This window comes from Dasypus novemcinctus, chromosome 15, assembly GCF_030445035.2.
Source record: "Dasypus novemcinctus isolate mDasNov1 chromosome 15, mDasNov1.1.hap2, whole genome shotgun sequence".
NCBI classification, from domain to species: domain Eukaryota; kingdom Metazoa; phylum Chordata; class Mammalia; order Cingulata; family Dasypodidae; genus Dasypus; species Dasypus novemcinctus.
In genome coordinates, this window is record NC_080687.1 from 98331875 (window position 1) to 98354602 (window position 22728).

The 22728-nt window shown below is 52.7% G+C and overlaps 1 protein-coding gene across 6 annotated transcripts in view; it reads right to left on the reverse strand.

Annotated features, from left to right (window-relative positions):
* Nucleotides 1–230: 230 nt before the first annotated feature.
* Nucleotides 231–22728, reverse strand: part of RCBTB2 (RCC1 and BTB domain containing protein 2) — a 42908-nt gene continuing 20410 nt past the window's right edge. For 5 of the 6 annotated variants that reach the window (XM_071208289.1, XM_058276706.1, XM_058276707.1 and 2 more), the window contains 9 exons: nt 22434–22600; nt 21524–21682; nt 21314–21421; nt 20027–20169; nt 13125–13315; nt 12496–12622; nt 10908–11047; nt 6113–6243; nt 231–1468 (listed from right to left, as the gene is read on the reverse strand). In XM_071208289.1, the coding sequence (XP_071064390.1) occupies nt 1328–1468; nt 6113–6243; nt 10908–11047; nt 12496–12622; nt 13125–13315; nt 20027–20169; nt 21314–21421; nt 21524–21682; nt 22434–22600 (1307 nt within the window). In that variant the 3' untranslated portion in view covers nt 231–1327. Of the gene's footprint in view, nt 1469–2876; nt 3037–6112; nt 6244–10907; nt 11048–12495; nt 12623–13124; nt 13316–20026; nt 20170–21313; nt 21422–21523; nt 21683–22433; nt 22601–22728 lie in introns of those variants that run through there. The other variant, XM_058276708.2, reaches the window with a different exon arrangement.

Consider the following 22728-nt stretch of genomic DNA (forward strand, 5'->3'; position numbering starts at 1 on the left):
ACAAAAAACTAAGGGGTAAGAAGGGACCTCACCAATAAAAAGCAGTCATAGGCGACAGTATGTACAGTAATTTATGAGCCATTTGTTCTGTAGGGTGGGCTTTGCTGTGAGACCTTGTGTGAGCTTTTAAAAAAAAAGCTTAAAAAAAACCAAATGGATTATGTACATCTAGGGGACGTAAGATTGATATTATAAACTTTGCTGCTTCCTGGGGATAAAAAAGTGACACATTTGTTTCCTTATCTGCAAATAAGCCTTTATTATCAAATAGTTCAGCATCAGAACAAGATTTTTAAACTCCAAAAAGTTTTTCTTTACATAATATATTGTGAGATACATATTAGAAGAATCTGACAGTACAACCATGCGTTTCTCTTGCAGTAACTTGTTTTGATTTTAAAAGTATAAGTTTATCCCATTCTTCTTACTGCTCTCCATGAAATTAAAGTATTAGTTCCTTTTCAGCTAGTACTTTATACTAATACTGGTGCCAGGTTAAGAGACCTTTTTTATAGTGACACAGTAGTCAACAACAAGAAAAACATATAGTCATTTTACCGAAGCAAAACTCTCAACACAAAAGCAAAGGACATTATGTAATTATGTAAGGCAGATGCTTCATTCAAAGACAGTAGTACTTCATATTCATTAATCCCCTGTGAGAAACTTAATGACTCGGACGAAAGAGAAAAATGCTGTAATTGCCGAGACCCTTTGTGAACGCTAATTTAATGCCCTAAATCAGCCAGTAATTCTCAGAACAAGGTACCAGAGGACTCTGAACCTTTAATTACAGGCAGGTTTAAACTTATTTTGTGTAAGTTATTCCTTCATTTAGTATCCCACAGACAGAGCTCTTCTCAGGGCGTATTTAAGCTTTGTAATAAATTCATCGAGTGCCTCCTACCTGCGAGGCCCTGAGCAGGACGCCGCACACGAGGCCGTGCTGGCGCTCCTTGTCCAGCCCCCTGTCTGATGTCGCAGAGGAGGAATGGAGTATGTGGCCAGAACAGCATATACTGAATCCAATGTATCAGAGGTGTCCAAATGAAGTGACTCAGAAGAAGAAATGGTAAATATAGTGAGACATTTTTTATTGTTTTCCTCGAGCTTAGTCGTCTGATCAGAGCAGTTAACACTTTCTTTGTAAGCTGGATTTAGACAGATGAAGACTGACCAGCATCCTTCTTTTGACAGAACATAAACGTTTAGCACAATGGAGCTTCCCAAGCTCATCGTAGGTACTGTTGCTTAAAGAGAAGTCATTCTTCTGTGGCTTTTGCAGAGGAAATGGAAAGGCTCAACAATTCTTTCTTGCACATGGGAATCAGTTTTTAAAGGCTCCAACTCTGCTTGCTTTACTGATAAAGTTCTTGAGGAGATCATGGTCCATTTCCGCAAATCCTGAAGTCTGCGTTACTACCGTCAGATGGTTTACGCAAAATCTAAAGCAGAATTCTTCTAAATCCTAGGAAAAACAGCAAAAATGGTGTAACAAATTAGTACTTCCCAACACAATAAAACATGGCATAGAACTCCTCCAACAAGGAGGCAAGAAAAAAGGATCTGGTAGCTTACAGAAGGAGAGTTCAGTATGGGAACACCTAAAGAACAGTTATAAAACTATATACCTGCCATGAATCCAAACTTTTAGAAACTTAAACAAGAAAGTAAAAAGTTAAAGTTCCTCCATACCAACCACTGCAAAGAATGCATTACTTTTCTTTACCCAGAGATAGGCACCCCAGGGAATCCTTCCCGTACTTTTCTAAGGACAGTTATTTGTATTGTTCATTCCACTTTCAGAATTTGCTAAAAGCACTGCACTCCCCTTTTATATTTCCTTAGGTGCTTTAAATATTTCTAACTGTAGAAAGTTCGTGGAAGAAAAGGGTAAGCCATAAAAAAATTCTATCACTGCGAAACTTAAACAGGCCACTGATCTTTCTTCCTGTACGAAAGACGAAGAATGGGGTGGCTGGAATTCATCGTACTACACCTGCCTTCAGTGTAAGTGGGAAGATGCTTTTAAGAAACTGGCTGTCCAGGCGCTCTGGTAAGAAAGACCCGGGACTGGCGTTTCTGGCTTCCTGGAATGCACTCTGGGTCAGAGAACAAACCTGTAGTGATTCTCCTGAGTGGAACTGTAAAACTGACTCAGAAGGAAGGCGGCCGGATTTTTTTTCGCCGCAGGGAAATGAGGATGAGCGCAAGGCCAGCTTTGAGCCTTCAGGCCTGCCTGCCACCTGGGGGGTGCTGTCAGGTGACCGTCATTTGTTAAGGTTTCCCTTCGATGTTGCAGTAGCTCGTTTATAAAAGTAAAGACCTAAATAATTCCCAGACAATGATATAGGCACATTACATACTATATCATCATTTCTTCTTTGTACAAATATAACTTACAGCAAATGCTGAAAACGGAAAAAAAAAAGTCTGAAAAATTAGCAATACTGATAACCCATGCCAGTGTACACAAAAGTCCTCAGTATATTTTCTTTTAAGTAACGAAACAAACTATGCAAATAAAAAGGAAAGCCTATGTAATTTATCCTTGAACACAGCTGAGCAGGCCCCCAGGGTCTGACCCCAGCAGGATGACAAACCTGAGTCGCGGGTGAGCCCTGTGTGGTAAGAGGTAACATCCCACACACCCACCCGATCCCACAGCACGTTTCATAACGTACATGCGTAAAGAATGTACTTCGCTAACGTGTGCTGAAGATGCCAATGTCTAACTAGAAGTATGAACTCTTGTTTAAAATTTAGAAATGGCCTTTTCTATTTATTCTTGTTTTTGTTTTTTGCAAACAGCACACCTGAAAGTGAAACAAGACAGAGATCCAGCCTCTTGGGCTGAATCCCACCGAGAGAAGGAGAGATTCACACCTACACTGCCCGCGGTCACGTGTGCGTGTCTTCAGATGGTGAGGCAGTTTAGGCAGTCTGAAGCCTGCAGATCTGGACGGGTTCAGTAAAGTGGTAATTAATGGGCGAACAAAAGGGCCATCCTCCTTTTCTTTTCCAGAATGGGCCTTCCTATATTTACAAAATAAGGACAGGATTTGGGAAGAGCTGCGATTCTAAGAAGTCAATACATCTAGGCAAAGAATGGTATTGGCTGTAATAAACTTCTGTCCGTTGTTTTTGGTGAAATAATTGTTTCTACCTGAAGTGCTGTCACTTTATGTGACTTCATTGGTCACACTGGGCCCTTGGTTCAGCCCTGCAGGCCCGCCACATTTCTAGTCCATCAGTCTCCCACTCTTCCTGCCCCAAGACCTCCTCTCTGATCCTCACTCTACGCTAATGTGACTTCCTGTTTCACTGAGAAAACAGACGGCCTCGCTGGAAAGCCACCACGAGCTCTTCCCGCATCTGCCTGCCTCCCAGGTGAAATGCGGGTACCGCCACCTTCCCTCCGGTTACTCCCACTGGCTCCCCACTGGCTCCCCGCACTCAGGCTCCAGCACTTGCTCCCTTCTCCTGCGGCACCAGCGCCGCCCTTTACCAGACATTGGCATCAGCATACAAGCTTGCTTCAACTTCTCCCAGCTGTTAGGGGGTTAACGATACTTTCTACCTCCTACACTCCTACAACCAGCGCCTGTTCTATTTCTCTTTATATATTTATAGTAAAATGACCCGAAAAGTTGGCTATAGCCCCAGCCTCTACCTCATTCCTCTACTTCCACTCTCCAGGCAGCCTGCCCTCTCCAGCCTCTGACGCTGCCTGCTGAGGTCACCCGTGGCCTTCTCCTTGCCAGACCCAATGGTCAATTCTCAGCTCCCAACTTGACCCATCGGCGGCATCTGGCACAGTTGGCGACTCCTTCCTCCCCAAAACTTTCTTTTCTAGGCTTCCTTAGACCAGATCTCCAGGCTTTTCTGTTACCTCACACCTTTCAGGCTCCCCAGCTGGTTCCTCCTTATTTCTTTGATCTCTAACCACTTGGTGCCCCCAGGACTTTGTCCTCGGATCTTTCTCTCTCAGGGCATCCAGCTGCATGGCTTTAAATACTTCCTCCACACTGTACTTTCACCCCCAACTCCAGACTTGTTTATCCAGTTTGATTATTAGACATTTGCATTTGGATGTTTAATAGACATCTCAAACTTAAGTTATTAAAAACCAAAGTCATGATGTCCATCACCAACCACCACCCCAAAAAAGCTGCTCCTCAGTCTTTCCCATCTCAGTAAATAACCATTTCATCCTTTTAGCTGTTCAGGACAAAAACCTTGGAATCATCCTTAACTCTTCTTTCTTTAAAATGTCACTGCCTCAAGGTGGGTTATTATGAAGTCATTAAATTTGTTCTTTCCAGATTTTTTAAAATGGTAAGTGAAAAAATGCAGACTAAGTATTTAAAGCTATATACATGTGTATAACCTAGAAAAAAAATCAGAAGTGCTATGAAAATGTCAGTGGTATCTGGTTGATGAGTCATTTCCTTCCTCACATTTTTTGTATTTTTCAAATTTTCTTTAATAAGCATATTATTTATAAATGCAGAAAAGAAGGTATAACCCTTTTCCACCCACCACTAAAATGTCCCTGTTTTTTTGACCAAAGGAGAGGATATCCTTATACTAAAAGGAAATCAACTGATAACTCCAAGACATGATGCCTGTTTCCTAAAGATTTAGCTCTAAGGAAGGTTTTCTCTTCTTTATTATTACAACAATACATGGTCACAGTAGAAAGTGCAGAAAATATAAACAAGCACAGAGAAGGAAATAAAAGTCACTCACAATCCCCCTATCCAAAGATACCCATTGGCCATATTTTTCAGTCTGCCTTTCTATGTAAGAAATTTCAGTCTATTTATTCAGCTATTTATAGTTTAAAAAATTTTTAAATAGGACCAATAATTTTCCGCTTAATGATGTATCTTGAACAGCTGCATCATTTCACAGTATTGACATTCCATAGTTTAAACAATCTACTGCTCACACTTTTCCTAATTTTTCAAATTTTATAAACAATGCTGCAGTGAGTATCTCTGAAGGTGAATCTCTGTCCAAATCCATGATTACCTCAAGACAGTTTCCTAAAAGTCAACCACATGGAGTGTTACGTCTTTAAGACTTTTAATGTTACCAAATGACCTTCCAGAAAGACTACACCAATCTGCACTCTCAGCAGCAGCTTAGAGAATCCCCATTTTTCTGATGCTATGTTACTTCTACAAACATATTCCCCAGTGTGACAGGTGAAAAGTATATTTTGTTTCCATTTCTTCATAGATTAATTTGATTCAATCAAATTGTTCATATTTTTTTTAAAGAATGATACATTAACTATGTTAAACTTGTACGATTGTATGTTGCAAATATTTTTCCCAGGGCATCATTTACTTTCTAGTTCTCTCCACGTTATTTTTTGGTGTAATAAAGTTGTTTTTTAATCTTTTTTGGGAACCACATCTATTAGTCCTCTCCTTTATGGTTTCTGCCTTTGATGACCACCCCCGCATTATAGTCACTTATACTTTTTCTAGTACTTTCTTGCTTTTCTAATATTAACTCTTTAGCTAGAGTTTATTTTAGTTTAAGGTAGGAAACAGGCAACTAACTTTATTCTTTCTAGGTCAGCGTGCAGAAAAGGATTCATCTTGCCCAAAGAAAGGTCTGGCGTCCGCCCTGGCTCCCGCGGGCCGGCTGCAGCCCCGGGACGCTCTGCCCTATGCACAGGGCGGCCCCCGCGCCGGGAGGCCTGGGCTGCAGCGGGTTTGTGGGCCTCACAGCAGTGATGTCCGCTCCACCTCTGGAGGGGCTGGAGCCTGAGGCCAGCCATGGGGACCGTTAGCCCCGTCTGCGGACCGAGCCCCAGCTCAGAAACCTGGCCGCCAAGGCAAGGGAGCCCCCCTCGCCAGCGCCCCCCACGAGTGACGTGGCGTCACCACGGGAGATGATGCACAGGGGCAGCTCCGGGCAGCTGGGGCGCGCCCGGCGACTCTGCGCCTCCCCCGGCTGCTGGCTGATGTAATGGCCTGCAGCCCTGGAGGTGCGCTCTGCTCAGCGTCCTGGAAGTCCTTCCAGCAGACCCCTGACCGCCGGCTTGCGCTCGCGTGCCAAGGGGGGGCCTGGGGACCGCTGGCCCCTTCCTTACCTGAGCGTCGTATTTCACGGCGGCCGACAGGAGCGCGATGGCATTCTCCTCGCAGATTCCCTGCTTGATCGTCTGCTGGCAGAGCTTTTTCAGTCGATTTTCTCTGTAAAATGTGGCCAAATCTAGCAATCCTGGTGGAAAGAGGTTGAAAAGGAGCAGTGATCTCAGGCATCCTGACTTCAACGCAGCCACTCGGGGATGATGTTCACGTTATTTTGCCCGCGAGCCTTTGCCAAGGGCTGTATGAATTACACGACCCACACACGCCTTGAAGTATTGAGCTCTACCCCGAGAACACGGTAGAACTGAGCACAGACCATACACGGTTAACCGCTGAAGACAGACGCGCACTGAGCCCGGCTCTAATCCTTCTCCTAGGGAGAGGGGGAAAAAGGAGGCGCCCCTCCAGGCCCGGGCCGCGTCCCCACCGCCTGCCGCCCTGGCCATCTCCACGGGCGCGCAGCACAGGCCCCTGCAGAACCCTTCCACGGGCGCACCTGTCGCGCTGCCCCATCCACTTCTCTGCCCCTCCCTGCAGCGAAACTCCCGGGGCAGCTGCCTCGCTCCCGCTGCCGGTGCGGGTCCCACCCGGCGCCCGGGGCCCCCCCGCTCGGGGAGCTCGCAGCACCCAGCCCCAGGCCCCTGCTCCATGCTCAGCGCTCCCACAGCGTCCGGGCGGCTGAGGACCTTCTCCCTCCCGAAACACTGTGCACCTGCCTTTTGGTTTTCTCCTACTTGACTGGTTCTTCCTCATCTTCTCGGCTGGGCCATTTTCCCTGACTTCCGAAAGTTTGGGAGCCCCCTGGATCCAACTCTTGGGCCCTTCTTTCACTTATTTCCCTCAGGGGTCTGCAGTGCCAGGGCTTCAAGTATCATCTATGTATTCTGATGATCCCTGCTCTTCCATCTGCCCCCTGCTTTCAGATAGCTCGGCCGGATCGAGTGAGTACGTGTATAAGGAATTGTAACCTGCCTGAGGCACCAGGAAGCACTCTAACCAGAGATGGTCACTTGGCATTTGGAAGACCCTACTGGGGCGGGGGGCGGAGGGGCTTCAGATACTGCTTTCTAAGTCTTCCTATCAGGATATGTTATTTAGTGAAAACAATGTGGGGAGGGGCTTGTCAGCGCTGACTCGCGCGGTGTGCAAAGCCGTGAGGCTGTGCCCAGCCTGAGCTGGGCGCCCCGAGCCCTGCAGCCCATCCCAGCACCCCTGGGCGCCCCGAGCCCTGCAGCCCACCCCTGCAGCCCTGGGCGCCCCGAGCCCTGCAGCCCATCCCAGCACCCCTGGGCGCCCCGAGCCCTGCAGCCCACCCCTGCAGCCCTGGGCGCCCCGAGCCCTGCAGCCCACCCCTGCAGCCCTGGGCGCCCCGAGCCCTGCAGCCCATCCCGGCACCCCTGGGCGCCCCGAGCCCTGCAGCCCATCCCGGCACCCCTGGGCGCCCCGAGCCCTGCAGCCCATCCCGGCACCCCTGGGCGCCCCGAGCCCTGCAGCCCATCCCGGCACCCCTGGGCGCCCCGAGCCCTGCAGCCCACCCCTGCAGCCCTGGGCGCCCCGAGCCCTGCAGCCCATCCCAGCACCCCTGGGCGCCCCGAGCCCTGCAGCCCACCCCTGCAGCCCTGGGCGCCCCGAGCCCTGCAGCCCACCCCTGCAGCCCTGGGCGCCCCGAGCCCTGCAGCCCACCCCTGCAGCCCTGGGCGCCCCGAGCCCTGCAGCCCATCCCAGCACCCCTGGGCGCCCCGAGCCCTGCAGCCCACCCCTGCAGCCCTGGGCGCCCCGAGCCCTGCAGCCCATCCCAGCACCCCTGGGCGCCCCGAGCCCTGCAGCCCACCCCTGCAGCCCTGGGCGCCCCGAGCCCTGCAGCCCACCCCTGCAGCCCTGGGCGCCCCGAGCCCTGCAGCCCATCCCGGCACCCCTGGGCGCCCCGAGCCCTGCAGCCCATCCCGGCACCCCTGGGCGCCCCGAGCCCTGCAGCCCATCCCGGCACCCCTGGGCGCCCCGAGCCCTGCAGCCCATCCCGGCACCCCTGGGCGCCCCGAGCCCTGCAGCCCATCCCGGCACCCCTGGGCGCCCCGAGCCCTGCAGCCCATCCCGGCACCCCTGGGCGTCCCGAGCCCTGCAGCCCATCCCGGCACCCCTGGGCGCCCCGAGCCCTGCAGCCCACCCCTGCAGCCCTGGGCGCCCCGAGCCCTGCAGCCCATCCCAGCACCCCTGGGCGTCCCGAGCCCTGCAGCCCACCCCTGCAGCCCTGGGCGCCCCGAGACCTGCAGCCCACCCCTGCAGCCCTGGGCGCCCCGAGCCCTGCAGCCCATCCCGGCACCCCTGGGCGCCCCGAGCCCTGCAGCCCATCCCAGCACCCCTGGGCGTCCCGAGCCCTGCAGCCCATCCCAGCACCCCTGGGCGCCCCGAGCCCTGCAGCCCACCCCTGCAGCCCTGGGCGCCCCGAGCCCTGCAGCCCATCCCGGCACCCCTGGGCGCGGCGCCGCAGGTCTACGCTCGGTCCCATGTCTTTCACACTTGCCACCTGGTCGAAACCTGCTGCTGACTATCGCCCCGTCCACCTTGGGCTAATCTTTCACGCAGGCACTGTTAGAGGGCCTCGAGGGCGGGGAACTGGGGTCCATCAGTCTTACAAAAGTAACTGTTTCTGTGTCAGTCTGCTAATACACCATGTACACGTGGTGGAATGCGGTCGGAAACTTGTTCATGTGACATGCCCAGCAGTACTAAGGTGATGGCCCCGTGCAGGACGCTGAGATCTTCTGAAGTCTTGCGTGGTGAGTGGCTTGGTGATTCTGGGTTAGTTCTCAACAACTCCCCAATTTTTGTCAATGGCCCCAAACACTCCCTGAGCTTCAGGACCGTCCTAAGAGAGAGCCCTGCCGGCCCCTGCCGAGCGGCACTGCTCAGCTCCCCCAGGCACCGAGGAGCCAGCGCCCTCTCCTAGGCCTGCGGCGGGCACCTGCTCTGCAAGGGCAGAGACATGCAAGCCGTTTCTTCCCTCGGGCAGACCACACGGCCAGTGTTGTCTCCTCGCCACAGCGGGCCCAGGCTGGGGCGACCAGAAAGCACAGGGTCCCCGGCGAAGCAGGATGTGGCTGGTGGTGGGAAAAGAAATGCAGCAGGCTGGACAAGCAAGCCCGAGGCCGGCGCCTGCCCGGCCTTCCCGTGCCCCGCGTGCTAGCACAGAGCAGCAGAGAGCCCCACAGCTCTAAATCCCCTACAATTCAAACCTGGCCTTTCAGTTCTTAGTGTAGTCTTCAAGGTAGGAGGCTGAAGCATGCTTTATTCCTCCTGAAGTGTGTTAGCTCGACACATAACTTTAAACTTGAGGCATAAGGTATGTGGGCCTCCACTGGCAGCCCAGGGTCCTGCAAATGTTAGGGGTGGGCTGATAAAAACTGCTGGTCTTCACTGAACCTGTGGCTGGCGCTGGGGTTAGTGGATGCTCAGGGACTTGACTCTCTGGGCTGTCCACGTGCCAGCTGGGCCCTGAGCCTCAGCAGAGTTGCAACTCCTACTCTCCAGTTCGTTGGACTTACCCAGGTCAGCTAACAGGGAGGTGAAGATGGTCAACCACCACACCAGGGAACCGAGAGAGCCTACAACTGCAAGCAGGAGAATCGCATCCATCAGCCATGTGGGATCTAAGGCCCCTCTTGATTTAGAGGTGGAGTGGACATCACTATCCCAGGGTGCACAGGATGGCAGAATAAAATATGGATTGGAGTGGACTTACTGGTATTCTACTCTAGAACTGTTGTGACTCTAGCAATGGAAGGAACTGTATCATTGATGTGGAGACAGTGGCCAGGGGAGTGGCTGAGGGCGGGGAGAGGGAGGAAGAGATGAGCTGTAGGGGCATTTTCAGGACTTGGAGTTGTCCTGAATGATATTGCAGGGACAGATGCAGGACATTATATATCCTGCCATATCCCACTGAATGGACTGGGGGAGAGTGAAAACTACGATATAAAGTATAATCCATGCTGTGCAGCAGTGGTCCAAGGTGTGTTCACCAAATGCAGTGAGTGTGCCACATGATGACAGAGGTTGTTGATGTGGGAGGAGTGGGGGTGGGGCATGTGGGAACCTCTTCTACATTTTAATGTCACATTTTTTGGTGATCTATGTATCTTAAAAAAAAATAATAAGCAGCTGAAATGCTTCTGGCTTTTCCTCTAAAACCGGCCCCTCTCCGTGCTCCCATCTTGGGAAGCGGCATTTCCATCAGCCCAGCTACTCAGGCCCAACACCTCCCAGGAGCCTCCTCTCCCTCCACACCCACATTCAACCGTCAAACGTCTCTAAGACCTGACCTCTTTCCACCACCCCACTATAATTACTGAGCTATAAAAACACAAATCGCATGGCTCCTGTAGCAGAAACTGCTAATTGCCCCCTCCCCAAAGCAGCCGGGTACAAACCCGTTCTCCCTTCTTCCCAAACCAGGGCGCTTTTCACATCAGCCCCCGCGCCTGTCCCCGCGGGCAGAGCCTTCTGAGCAGGCCAGGCCTGCGGGAGGCAAGGAGCTTCCCGCCCGGGGCCCGCGGCGCCCTTTGCTGCTCTTTCGGGCCTTGCTCCCCCGCTGCTGCAGTGACGCCGCCCTGCACGGTGGCCGCAGGGCCAGGCCAGGCGGCAGCAGAGGGGCCCTGCCAGCGCGGTGGAGCCTGTGGGAGACCCTAATACCCGGGAAGCCCCTTCTTTCCGCTCTGCCACGAGAGCAAAAGGGGGCCCTGGCGACACCGCGCGCTCCCCGGGGCTCTGCGCCACACCGCGGCTAGGCCCGCTTACCCACGGCCTCCTCGGGCGCCAGGCTGATGCTGTCGGTGTACAGGTACTCCAGGAAGGCGCGGTACACGGGGTACGAGAACTCGCTCATCTCCACCGTGTTGTCCTCGCTGTCCTCCAGGGAGGACCGGAAATGCTCGCACCTTAGGGAAGAAGGCAGCGTGAGGGCCCAGCTCCGGGCAGGGGCAGGCGACCCGCGGCCGGGAGAGGGGAGCCAGGAAGCAGGGAGCGCGGGCAGGAGCAGCGCCAGGCTCCCGAGGCCGCCCCCACGGCGGAGCCCGGGGCACCTGCTGAGGGGCACGCCCCGCCTCTGCGTCCACGCCACGTGGGGCCAGCACCCCAGGGCCTTGGCCGCACCCCCACGGCGGAGCCCGGGGCACCTGCTGAGGGGCACGCCCCGCCTCCGCGTCCACGCCACGTGGGGCCAGCACCCCAGGCCCTGGCCGCACCCCCACGGCGGAGCCCGGGGCACCTGCTGAGGGGCACGCCCCGCCTCCGCGTCCACGCCACGTGGGGCCAGCACCCCAGGCCCTGGCCGCACCCCCACGGCGGAGCCCGGGGCACCTGCTGAGGGGCACGCCCCGCCTCCGCGTCCACCCAGGGCCGGCACCCCAGGGCCCTCGTGCGGCCCCACGCCGCGCCAGCAGAGCAGCAGGAATCAGTTGTGTTTCTTTTTCCAAAATCGGGGTAAGTCTGTGTCTGCCTTCCTGCCTTTCACGGCGGCCTATGCGCTATGGTAACAAGGCCCTCCTATGGGGCAGCTTGAGGCTAAAACACCGCGTTGAGCTCCTGAGTCACTGACGTCAGAGTCGAGGATCTGTGACACCAGAACATGCAAGAATTCAAAACCATTGTGCCAGGTGAAGGAACGTGGACACAAAGGGATACATGCAGATGAATCCCTTTATATGAGATTCTAGAAAATGGGAACTCCTCTGCAGTGACAGGAAGCAGACGAGTGGATTCCCGGGGCTGCGGGTGAAGGGAGAACGGGGAGCAGAGGGGCACGAGGGCCCCCTGAGAGGTGAGGGGAAGGTCCGTGGCCTGATTTTGGCAGTGGTCTTGCAGGCATGGGCTTCTGCCCAGACTCGCCAAGCTGGCGCTTTCGATGGGTGCGAGTCATTGCACAGAAATTATGCGTTAATAAATTGGATTTATAAAAAGTCTGTGCTGGCTCCACCCCAGGCCTTGTGGGCCCAACAAAGCTGGCATCTTGTCAAAGCCTCTCGCTCAGGGTCCCACAGCGGATTAGGAACAGACTCTCACTCCCAGCTGGGGCATCGGCTTGTCAAAGCACTTAATCCGTGTTCAAAGCCGGGCACACCCACCTCGGCAGCTGACTGCGCGGGATCCAGAGGACAGGCTGCTGTGCTGCCCGCGCCCGGGCCAGCGCCTGCAGGTGCCCTCCCCACAGCCGGCCCTGCTGCAGCAGCTCCAGGGCAGCGCCTCCCCGCCACGCTGGGAGGACAACGACGAGCCCTGCGGGCTTTCCGCCTAGTTTCCAGGCTCTAGCGCCGTTTCTTGGACGCTTAGAAAGTAAGCGCTGAAAGAAGGGATTTACTTCAATTCTCAAAATCAACTTACTGCTTACCTAATTTTGAGAAGAACCTTGTGTGCATAAATATACTTTCCATCTACCAGAAATTTCAGGTCTGCGGTGTCAGGGTTGTCAAATTCCCTCTTCAGGGACTCGGCCACCGTGAGGTGGTCATCCGGTTCTGGGGGGCGACAGGAATGCTTTTAGAACGAGCGCCAGCATAAGAAAAATGCCAGAACACAGCATTCCACTGCTGTTGCTCAGGCAAATACCAAGGCCCCTGCTAACTGACTGCTCCGGCGCACAGAGAGTTAACAGCTCTGTAATCATTAAGGATAAGAACTTCACACACTTCTGCTCATAAACTTGGCAACACCACGGAAAGTCCCAAGCTACCCCATGAGAGGACATTTTCTAGTGTTTGAGTAAATACACCAGCTAAAAATAAAAGACAGAGTTTCCCAGTAAAAATTTAAAAAGCCATCAAATGAAATGGCTTTGAATTTGGTATGGGATTTTGGCCTCTGATTCTTTTGAGAAAATTAAGCAGACGAGCCCCCTGCCACAGGAACCCGTCGCAAGGAGCTACGCTGCGTGGGACACACGCCCTGCATGCGGCAACGAAGCACCAGAGCACGCCCCCTGGGCGCAGGCCCACACCCAGGCGGGCGAGGTCGGCTCACCCACAGACAGGAGGCGCCACGTGACGGCGGGAGTGGCAAAGCAGGCGAACACGTCGTCGGTGCAGGAGAGGTGCGTGAGGTGGGGCAGGGTCACCGACTGTCCGCGGCACTGGCCCCACATGTACACGTTCCCTCCCTGGGTCCTGGCGGCGGACGTGTGCGCAGAGTGACAGGCCGCGATCTCCGTGATTCTAAATTCACAAAGACACACCGAGGAAGCCCAGTGAACAGTGGAAGAAGTAGGTTAGTTTCTCCTTCCCTTACGTTTACCTGATTTGGGGCCCCATGAACCTAATTTACAGAAGGGTGTGGGCCTGAGAAGAGGAAACCAAAAGAAGCCTGAGACCTAATCTCCTGAACTTTAAGGCAGCACTCATTACGTTTAAGTCATACTTCACTGGCTCTTCTGTCTCATGAAGATCTGCTTCTTAATCCTCCTACTCAGTACCCATAAAAATATGCACCATCCCATTTTGAAATTAAAGTGCAATATAAAAGAGAAGTGATCTTTTTAAACAGGTGATATAATTCGTTTTTCTTAAAGCATTACATATTGAAGTGGATAATAAAGACTTGAGTTATCTTGACCCAGGCTCCATAAACCGAGTTTTAATCAAAACGTCACCTGCTTCAGAGTTAAACGGAGCACTGTGATTGCCCCAACTCATACTGCAGGCAGCAAACAGCAGTTCTACCTCCCTGGGCTGTGTCCATCTGGAGCCAAGAAGCTGTTTCCCGGAGTCCCCAGATGATAGACCGTAGTGTAGCAAGTTCACGACTGACGTGAGGTAGTTCCCAGAACACTTCCTAATGGAGAACACTGTTCTGTTAATTCAGGAATAACTGCTTTCCTAGAAGAATATGTCACCATATGGATTCAAGAAAGTGAACTCTTCCTTTCACCCCAGTCGAGGCCACCGCCCTGGTTCTGCCACGGCAGTGGATGTTTGTACAGCACCCTCCGTGACTTGGGCTCCGAACCTGAGTCATCCTTGACTTCTGCCTCGCCCTCCCCGCTCGACCCTCCTACAGATGACCCCGTTGACAGGTTCTTTCTAGTGGCTCCTCTCAGCCACCCCCTGCCCCCACCTGGTGCTCCTGGACCACCGCGGCAGCCCCCTGGGGCGCCCACCCGGGCTCTCCTCTGACCCAGCTGCACAGTGCTGGCAGGTGACAGCCCTCCTAGGACACCTAGAACACCTAGAACCTCCTAGAACACCATCCTCATCCGCGCTTGCAAACCTTCGGTGGCTTCCCACAGGATAAAATCGAGGCTCGGGGTGGCCAAGTCTTCCACAATTCGGCTCCCACCTACTCCAGCCTTCTCTCAAATCACATTTGTCCACACACCCTATGTTCTAACAAACCCTCAATGTCCCTATTCACAGTGAATGTCCTCGGTCAGGAACGTTCTTCTCTTTCTCTCTGCCTTTCAAATCCTGCCCGTTTGTTAAGGCTCACTTCAAAGAGCTCCAGGGTAAGAGATCGCCTGCCCACCTGAGCTCTGGCGGCACTTCCTGTCCACACCACTCCAGACTGGCTGTTATCCTTTCAGGCGTGCGTGTCTCACCTGTTCAGCCAGGTGACAAGTCCCTGACAGGCAGAATCGCTGGCTGATTTCCATCTCCCTAAGCACCGAACAGGGTGTTCTACCAGGTTCAGGTTTGCAGGTCACTTCACTGAGCAAGTCTGGAGACTCGACCACACAACAACCGAGGCGTGGGTAAGAGCTCACGGACCAAGGGGCAGCAACGGAAGGATAGACAGAGGAAAACCTGGAGCGAGCCAGGCAGCTCGCTCAGGAGGCCGGGCCGGAAGGCCCAGGTGTGGCCACGCAGTTCCACGGACACAACAGAGCGCTGGGCACCCGCAGGGCCCGAGGAAGGGAGGCTGAGCTGCACCGCAGCCTCCGGAGCCGCTCGCGCCCGCTGCGCCCTGGCTGTACCGGCAAGCCCAGCGCCCGAGGCCGCCAGCGACCTCTGAACCGCGGCTTCACCCGCCACCGGCTGCTGTGCCAGGGCCCGGCTGCCCGACGAGTGTCAAAAGCCAGGCCCAGCGCCCGTCACGGCAGGGGCTCCTCATCGTGCTGGGGCCCCTCAGCCCCGCTGTGCCAAGGCCGCCCTGCTGTGCAGATGGCGTGCTCCTGCGGGCAGCGCGGGTGCTGAGGCCCCCCTGGGAGAGCCCTCCTCGTGCCATGTGCAAGGCCGGGTCCCAAGGGCCTGCCCACCGCCCCTGGCGTCTCACAGGCAGATTCTTTGCAACAAATTAAAAGAAAAAGGAGGATGGCTGTCGAATCAGTGCATTTCCTCAGAGGAAATGACACCTACTGGAACCATCCGTCTAACTGGCAGCCTGCCTACGGTGCCCCAAGCTGAGAGGCAGGAATGCTCCCTGCCGTGGGGCCCGGGGCGTGGACGCCCGCGGCCGGGGCTCTTCACCACGTGCAGCCAGGCTCGCCCTCTGCGGAGCAGGAAGAGGAGGGGGGGCAGGGCGCCCGGGGGACCCCCTCCCAGGCCGTGGGGAGCAGAGCGCGGGGAGGCGCCCGGGCCAGGGTCTCACGTCCACACTGCTCTTCCCACGGCTGGGTGCTCACAGCTGCTGAGGGCCCCGGCGCTGCCGTGCAGCCCCCCACCCGGCTAAGGGGAGGCCCCGGCCAGCCCAGGGGGGCTCGACGGCCAGGGGAGAGCTCCCGGCGGCGCCCCGGAGGCCTGGGCCAGGCTCCACCAGGCCTGTGAGCCGGGGCGGAGACCCCAAAGAGCGCTGCTGTCGTGGGGACGCCCTGGGGCGGGTGCGACGTGGTTGTTAAGTAACACACAGCGAGGTGGACTAGTGAGGGCTCCACGGTGTCCCTGCCTGGCAGAGGGCTCCTGGGACAAGAGGGGAAGAGGCGCCCTGGTTCCGAGGGAGAGAGAGTTGAGCCAGACCGCGGAGGCTTTGGACGTGGCCTATAATGGAGCAGGGAGAAGGGCGAGCAGATGTGTGGCCGGGGGCGCAGAGGGGCGGGGTGCCATGTGAGGGGGCCCTGGGTGGGCAGCGCTGGGCGCAGCGGGCAGGGCGACTTGTGGGGGCAGCGAGCGGCACCGGGGGCGCCAGCCCCGAGGTCCTGCCCTCTGCCGGGCTGGGAGCAGGGTGAGCAGCGCCCTGCGGCTGGGAAGGGTATGCCTGGAGAGCGGAACCTGGCAACAGCGAGCGGCCCAAGGGCGTGGGGGTCCGGCAGGCCGGGGGGGAGGGGGGGGGGAAGGTGCCCGGGAGCGGGGTCTGGGAAGACCCCCGCGCGCTGCGGGAGCGGGGCCGCGCTGGCCCAGGGCGGAGGGGGCGCCGGGCTCCACGCAGAGGCCTCCGCTGGGAGGGCAGCAGGCAGGCCTGCTCGCCCGTTCGCCCTCAGGCAACAACTGCAAAGCTTAGTGGCTGAGAAGTACTAGAAATGAAAAAGCAGAGAGTGAGGAAAAATGTAAGCCAGAAAACAATGTTGCGGAAAAGGTAATCTGTGAGGGAGAAGAATAACGTAGGAGCGAAGTGATGATAAAAAAGAGCTGGAGCAGCGATTCCCAATCCTAGTTTTGAAGCAGCCCAAAGTGTTACCAGTGACCGCAAAGGGCCACAAAATTCTCAGAAGTTCAAGGTGAAGTTAGTTTTAAATCAGTTTAACTTCACATGTGCTTTCTAGACATGAAGAACAAAGACACAAATGCTGGTAAATCAAATAGGTATTGAAATTTCAGGAAGACTGGGATTGATTGCGTTAGAAAAAAGACAATCATTTTTAACCATGAAAATTGTTATTGTATATGAATATTATTCATCGTAAATAGAACATTCTGGGAAAGATTCTTAGAGTTGTGTTTGGGTTGCTGTGAAGCCCAGGTAGACAGATTTTTACTTTCCCCCTCCGGAAAAAGGGGACTAAGAACTGAAGAGCTCCCGCGCCTAATTCGATCCGCGGTCCTGGTTAGCAGAGCTTCCCCACAAGGGCCCAGCAGAGCGGGGAGGATCCTACGACAGCCACGACACACGCCCGGTCTCAGCCCAGGTCTCAGCCGCGGCAGGGGCCCGCAGGTGCCGCGCCAGCCCTAGCGCGGGCTGGTAACTCCTCCCTCGCCCACCGCCGGCCCGAAGCCACGCCGCCTGGGACGTTTCCCCACGAAGCCCAAGCCTGGAAATCTGAGAAAAGCGGGGCTGTTTGACTGAAAAGATTCACCCATGAATTTCAGTGTCCAAAATCACCTATATGGGCAATAGCAAGTACACAGCTATTCCCACTTTTTTCACATTTCCTAATAAAAAACCGTCACAGTTAACAGAGACACAGAGGAAGGTCATGTTGAACTGGGGTGGCATTGTTGTTGGGGTGATGGAAATGTTTTGGCAATGGATGAACTGTGTGTATGTAATTAACATCACTGAGCTGTATATTCAAAAAAGGAACAAAAAGACAATTTTAAGATGTATGTGGGTCAGCACGCACACACACCCAAAAAAAACCCATGGAACCGTCCAACACAACGTCAATAGTGTGGTAAGGTTCACAGCGTAATTGTAATACTATTGCTTCATGAACCGTAACAAAGTTACCACACCAATGTAAAATGTCACAGGGAAAACTGTGTGTGAGGGCGAGGTGTGCGGGAACTCTGGACTTTCCTGATGAAAGTACCTGTAGACCTGGAAGTGCTCTAGGAAACAATCCCAAGGACCAGTGAAGTCGCTCGAGCTCCCTCCACGTACAGGCCCTGCTTCTCTACCTTTTTCCCACCTGGCAGCCTCAGTCTTTCTCACGACACTGGTTCCGGGGTAAGATGTGCTCTCATGCAGGATCAGGGGGCCGGTCACTGGAGGGCAGATGGCTGTGGACTGAGGAGCCAGGGCTAAAGTTTGCCATCAGTGAGAAAATGCCGGAAAACCTGGTGACATGCCGTACAGATAAGCTATTTCATTTCAGTGCCTTAACGGATAGTTTTAGTTGCTCCTTTAACATGTCTTTATTGTTCACTATAAAAACTAAATGTCCCTCCTGACTGGATCTGCTGGCCCGAGGCATTCTTCTGACTGGTCTGTCTCTTCTCCTTTACTGAGTAGCTCTGAACCACCTTTAAGAGAAATGCAAATGAGCTGACTGCATCTACTTGCAACGGTTCCGGCCTACACACCAACTCCCCCTTTCCTGCTCCAGTCCAGTTCTTACGGTGACAGGGATCTTCTTCTGTGATGGGGGCAGGTGGACAACAATGCAGTTTCATTTAACCTACTCAACAGAGGTGAAATAAAATTACCCAGGCTCACAATACTCAAATGAATATCGAGGTGCTTGAAAACTGACAATCTAGTTCTTCACTTTCATTATTAACAGAAGAGGGAAGAATTGCATAGAAATGCAAGATCTATTTATCCATATTTAAAAAAAATAAAATACACAGTAAAAATTAATATGTGAAATAAAAATAAAAAGAGTAGCATTAATTTCTGCAATGATTGCAACCCTGGTTTAAAAGATAATGCAGGGCAGCAGATGTGGCTCAAGCAGTTGAGCACCTGCTTTCCACACGGGAGGTTCCAGGTTCGGTCCCGGTGCCTCCCTAAGAACAAACAACAAGCAAACAAGTGAAAATACTAACTCAGGGGAGCCAGTGTGGCTCAGTGGGTAAGCACCGGCTTCCCACACCTGAGGTCCTGGGTTCAATCTCTGGCCCCAGTACCTCAACAAAAAGAAAAAGAAAAAGAAAAGATAAAGTTTTTTGCTCCATACTGCTAGTATGTCAAGAATTGAAGAGATGCCCTCTCCTCCAGAAGGAGAATGGGCATCACCACCCAAAATCCTCAAGACCGAGGAATGAACAAACATACAGGTAAATGCAACTATGGACTAAAGTAGACATTATTATTCTAGTAATGGAAGAACTTGTATCATTGATATAAAGGCAGTGGTCACCAGAGGTTCTGAGGGGAGGAAGAGGGAAGAATAGGGTAACACAGGGCATTTTGGGGACATTGGAATTGACCTGCATGACACTGCAATGATGGATACAGGCCATTATTCATTTTGTCAAACTATAAAATTGTGGGGTGCAAAGTGTAAACTATAATGTAAACTAAAGGCCATGGTTAGTAGCAATGCTTCAATATGTGTTCATCAATTTTAACAAATCTACTGCACTAAAAAGATGTTGTTAATGGGGGAAAGTGGGGGGGGTATATGGGAATCCCCTGTATTTTTGATGTAGCATTTTTGTAATCTAAAGCTTCTTCTAAAATAATAGAAAAAAGAAAAAAATGAAGAGTGAAAAGGCAGATAGGACCATGCTTAAGAATTTCAAAAGGCCTTCAAACATATTATTAGCATAATTTGGAAAAATACTTCTGGATATGCTGAGTTACTTAATGCAATCTAGTCAACAAGTACACAAAACTGAGTCTTAATTTCCTAATCATTTTACTCTTCCTAAAAGAGCTAGCTTGGAAGTGAAAAGTAATGAAATAATAACTGGCAAATTCTGTGACTGGCCTCACACCCACTTGAGGGACTTTCGTTTTTCTAAGCCACAATACGTGGTTCTCAAGTGTTCCCAACTTCCTCTTAACAATGCAAAACAGAAAACAATGAGGGGGGAAAAGAGGTTCTCTGTGAGCCAGAAGAATCATGTAGAACAGCTGGTAGAGGTTTGGTCATTGCAGTTGATGTGGAGTAGCTATGGAGGTAGACGAAGCATGGGCAAGAGAAAACAGAAAAATTAACGTACAGCCCACCTCCCCACAGCGCCACGCCAGCTTCCACTCTAAGGCATGAACACAGCGGTAACGCAGACTATTCCCACACCAGCGGTAAATCCCCCCCAGCTCCCTATCACACCTAAGCTACGCTGCATCACGAAAGAACACTGCGGCTACTGTGAAGAAGCGCGTATTACCTGTCCTTTTCCACTGTGACGAGGGTAGGATAAGACTGGTTACTTTTATTGCCAGTGCCCAGCTGGCCATAGGAATTTGCACCCCAAGCATACACTTGGCCTTCATCTGTTAACACTAATGTGTGTGCGTAGCCACAGGCAACCTGGAAGGAGAAAACCAAGTCCACTCAGGCCTGCAAATGGAAGGGCGCAGTGCTGTCACAGAGCAGGTTAATCATCAGCGAGGGGAAAGGAAGCAGAGCCTGCCGGGAGGCGAGCACGGAGTTTTGGCCCCATCCTTTCAGCTTTAATTCCGCATTCACTGCGTTGGCAGAGTTCAAGGGGCGTGCGGGGAATATAGGAGACGGGCATCTTAATTTTAAAATAATTATTTTTTCTGATTATGAAATTATAAGATGGTCACTTTGCAAAATATAGAAAAGTTCAATTATGAAAATAACCCAATGATAACGAACAGCAATACTCCAGGGTATGCCAGGATGTTTTATTTTTATTTTTTGGCAATTATACACAGATAAAGAGATATACAACTATATCTCTTTCTTTAAATGACTATAGTATATAAGCAATTCTGCATCTTGTTTCTTTTAATTTACTTTCTTTTAAGGTGGGATGGGGGAAGGAACCCAGAACCTCGTACATGCCAAGCACACGCTCCACCAACTCTACCGGCTCTGCTGACCATGTCTTTTTTTTCCCCTTTTTTCAGGAGGTTCTGGGGATTGAACCCGGGACCTTGTACACGTGAAGCATGCACTCAACCACCTAGCTCCATCAGCTCTGCTTCTTTCTTTTTACTCAACATTACATATTAGCACTTTCCCACCTCATTAAAAATTCTTCATAAACATCATTTTCATGCCTGCATAATATTCCACCATATAGATGTAGCATAATTCATCTAATCTTTAACAGTTTGATTAGATAAATTGTTATATCTATTTTAAAAATTAAAGCTATCAATGTTTTGCTATAGCTTCTCAACTACTGCTGTGACGGTCTCTTTGGTTCCTTAGGACAATTCCCAAAAAGCAGAATAATGGGTCAAAGGGTGCGAATATTTTTAAGGCTTTTGATAAAAATGGCCAAAATACCTTTGGAAAGGTAGTAATAATTTACATTCCTAGAGCCGTGAATGAGGGTGCCCTAGAATTGGGAATTTTCTGATGACCGTCTATAATTTAACTCAGGAGTAAGAGCTTTCGTCTTCAGCGAAGACGTCGGGGCAGCTACCCTCCCCACCTCGGCCCCTGATGGCGCACGCGGGGACACAGGAGGGGGACCTACCCGCTGCACGCGGATGCCCTGCAGGGCCGGGACGCGGCAGGGCGTGGGCTGGTTGCCGCTGCTGCCCAGCCCGAGCTGCCCGTTGCCGTTGTAGCCCCAGACGTAGACCTGCGGGAGACGAGACTCAAGGTCCGAGGCGGCCGCGGGCACAAGGGCCGCGCGGCGAGGTCCCCGCGTGCCACGTGGTGCCCGCAGCCACCCGCGCCCTACCTCCCCGCTGTCCGCCACGGCCATGGAGCACATCTGCCCGCACGCGATGCCCACGACGGCTCTGCTCTGCAGGCAGCCGGTGACTCTGCGCGGGATGGGCTGGTTAGCCGTGGACCCGGAGCCCACCTGCCCTGAGTTGTTGTAGCCCCAGGCGAACACCTGCAGGCAAGAAGAGAGCAGTGAGCGAACCGCAGGCCAGAAAGCGCCCCGCCCGACACCCCAGCGGCTTGGGCACCTCACTGTCCTCTTTTATTTTGGGGGGGGGGGGTGGGCACCGGGGCCGGGGGTAGAACCCCCGACCTTGTATGTGGGAAGCCAGTGCTCAACCACTGAGCGATAAGGACTCCCTGAGTTGGTTTTTTGTTTATTTGCTTGTTTGTTGTTTCAGGAGGCACTGGGATGAGCCCAGACCTCCCGGTGGGAAGCAGGCGCTTCGCCTCTTGAGCCACACCTGCTCCCTCACCTGTCCTCCTAAAGTGTTTCCTGTACATGAAGCCTCACAGCATGAGCAGAGAAGTTCTTTTAAGGTTCATTCTTACAAAATGGGCTCATTTTAAAAATTAACTTGGAGTGTATCTACACAAACTAATCATTATTGGCAAATATCATACCACACTTGTGAACTCGTCTACACATACCTCAGTCATTTTTTTCCCCCATTTGGGGATTTTCCTTTGTGCAAACAGCTCCCTTCACTACAATATAAAGAAAGCAATACAACCTTTAAAATCCTGCAGGTATGTACACACTTACTGCATACAGGTAAGGTAAGCTGAGCTGCTAACAAGAGTAAGCCTGGGTCTGAGGAAGGTGGTTATCTGAATGAAACGAGCCTGTTTCTGGGACGGCTACAGGAATCAATATAGTTTTATTGAAAAATAACAACGAGATTTATGCCAACTCTTCTCACCTCTCCATCAGATGTTAGCACCAAAGAATGGTAAGATCCGCAGGCGACTTCGATGACTTGTTTGTTTGACAAGTTCGTGGAGACGTGACAGGGAACTAGACCGTGGCTGGCGGTCCCGTTGCCCAGCTGGCTGTAAGCGTTATGGCCCCAGGTGAAGACGTCGCCTTCTGAAAAGGAACGGCATGAGAGCATCTACTTCGCTGTTTGCAAACACATCCTGCCGGGTTTTCACAGATCAAAACTGAACATGCATGTGCAAAGAGGTAACCAACTTCCTCAGTCTACTAAGTGCATT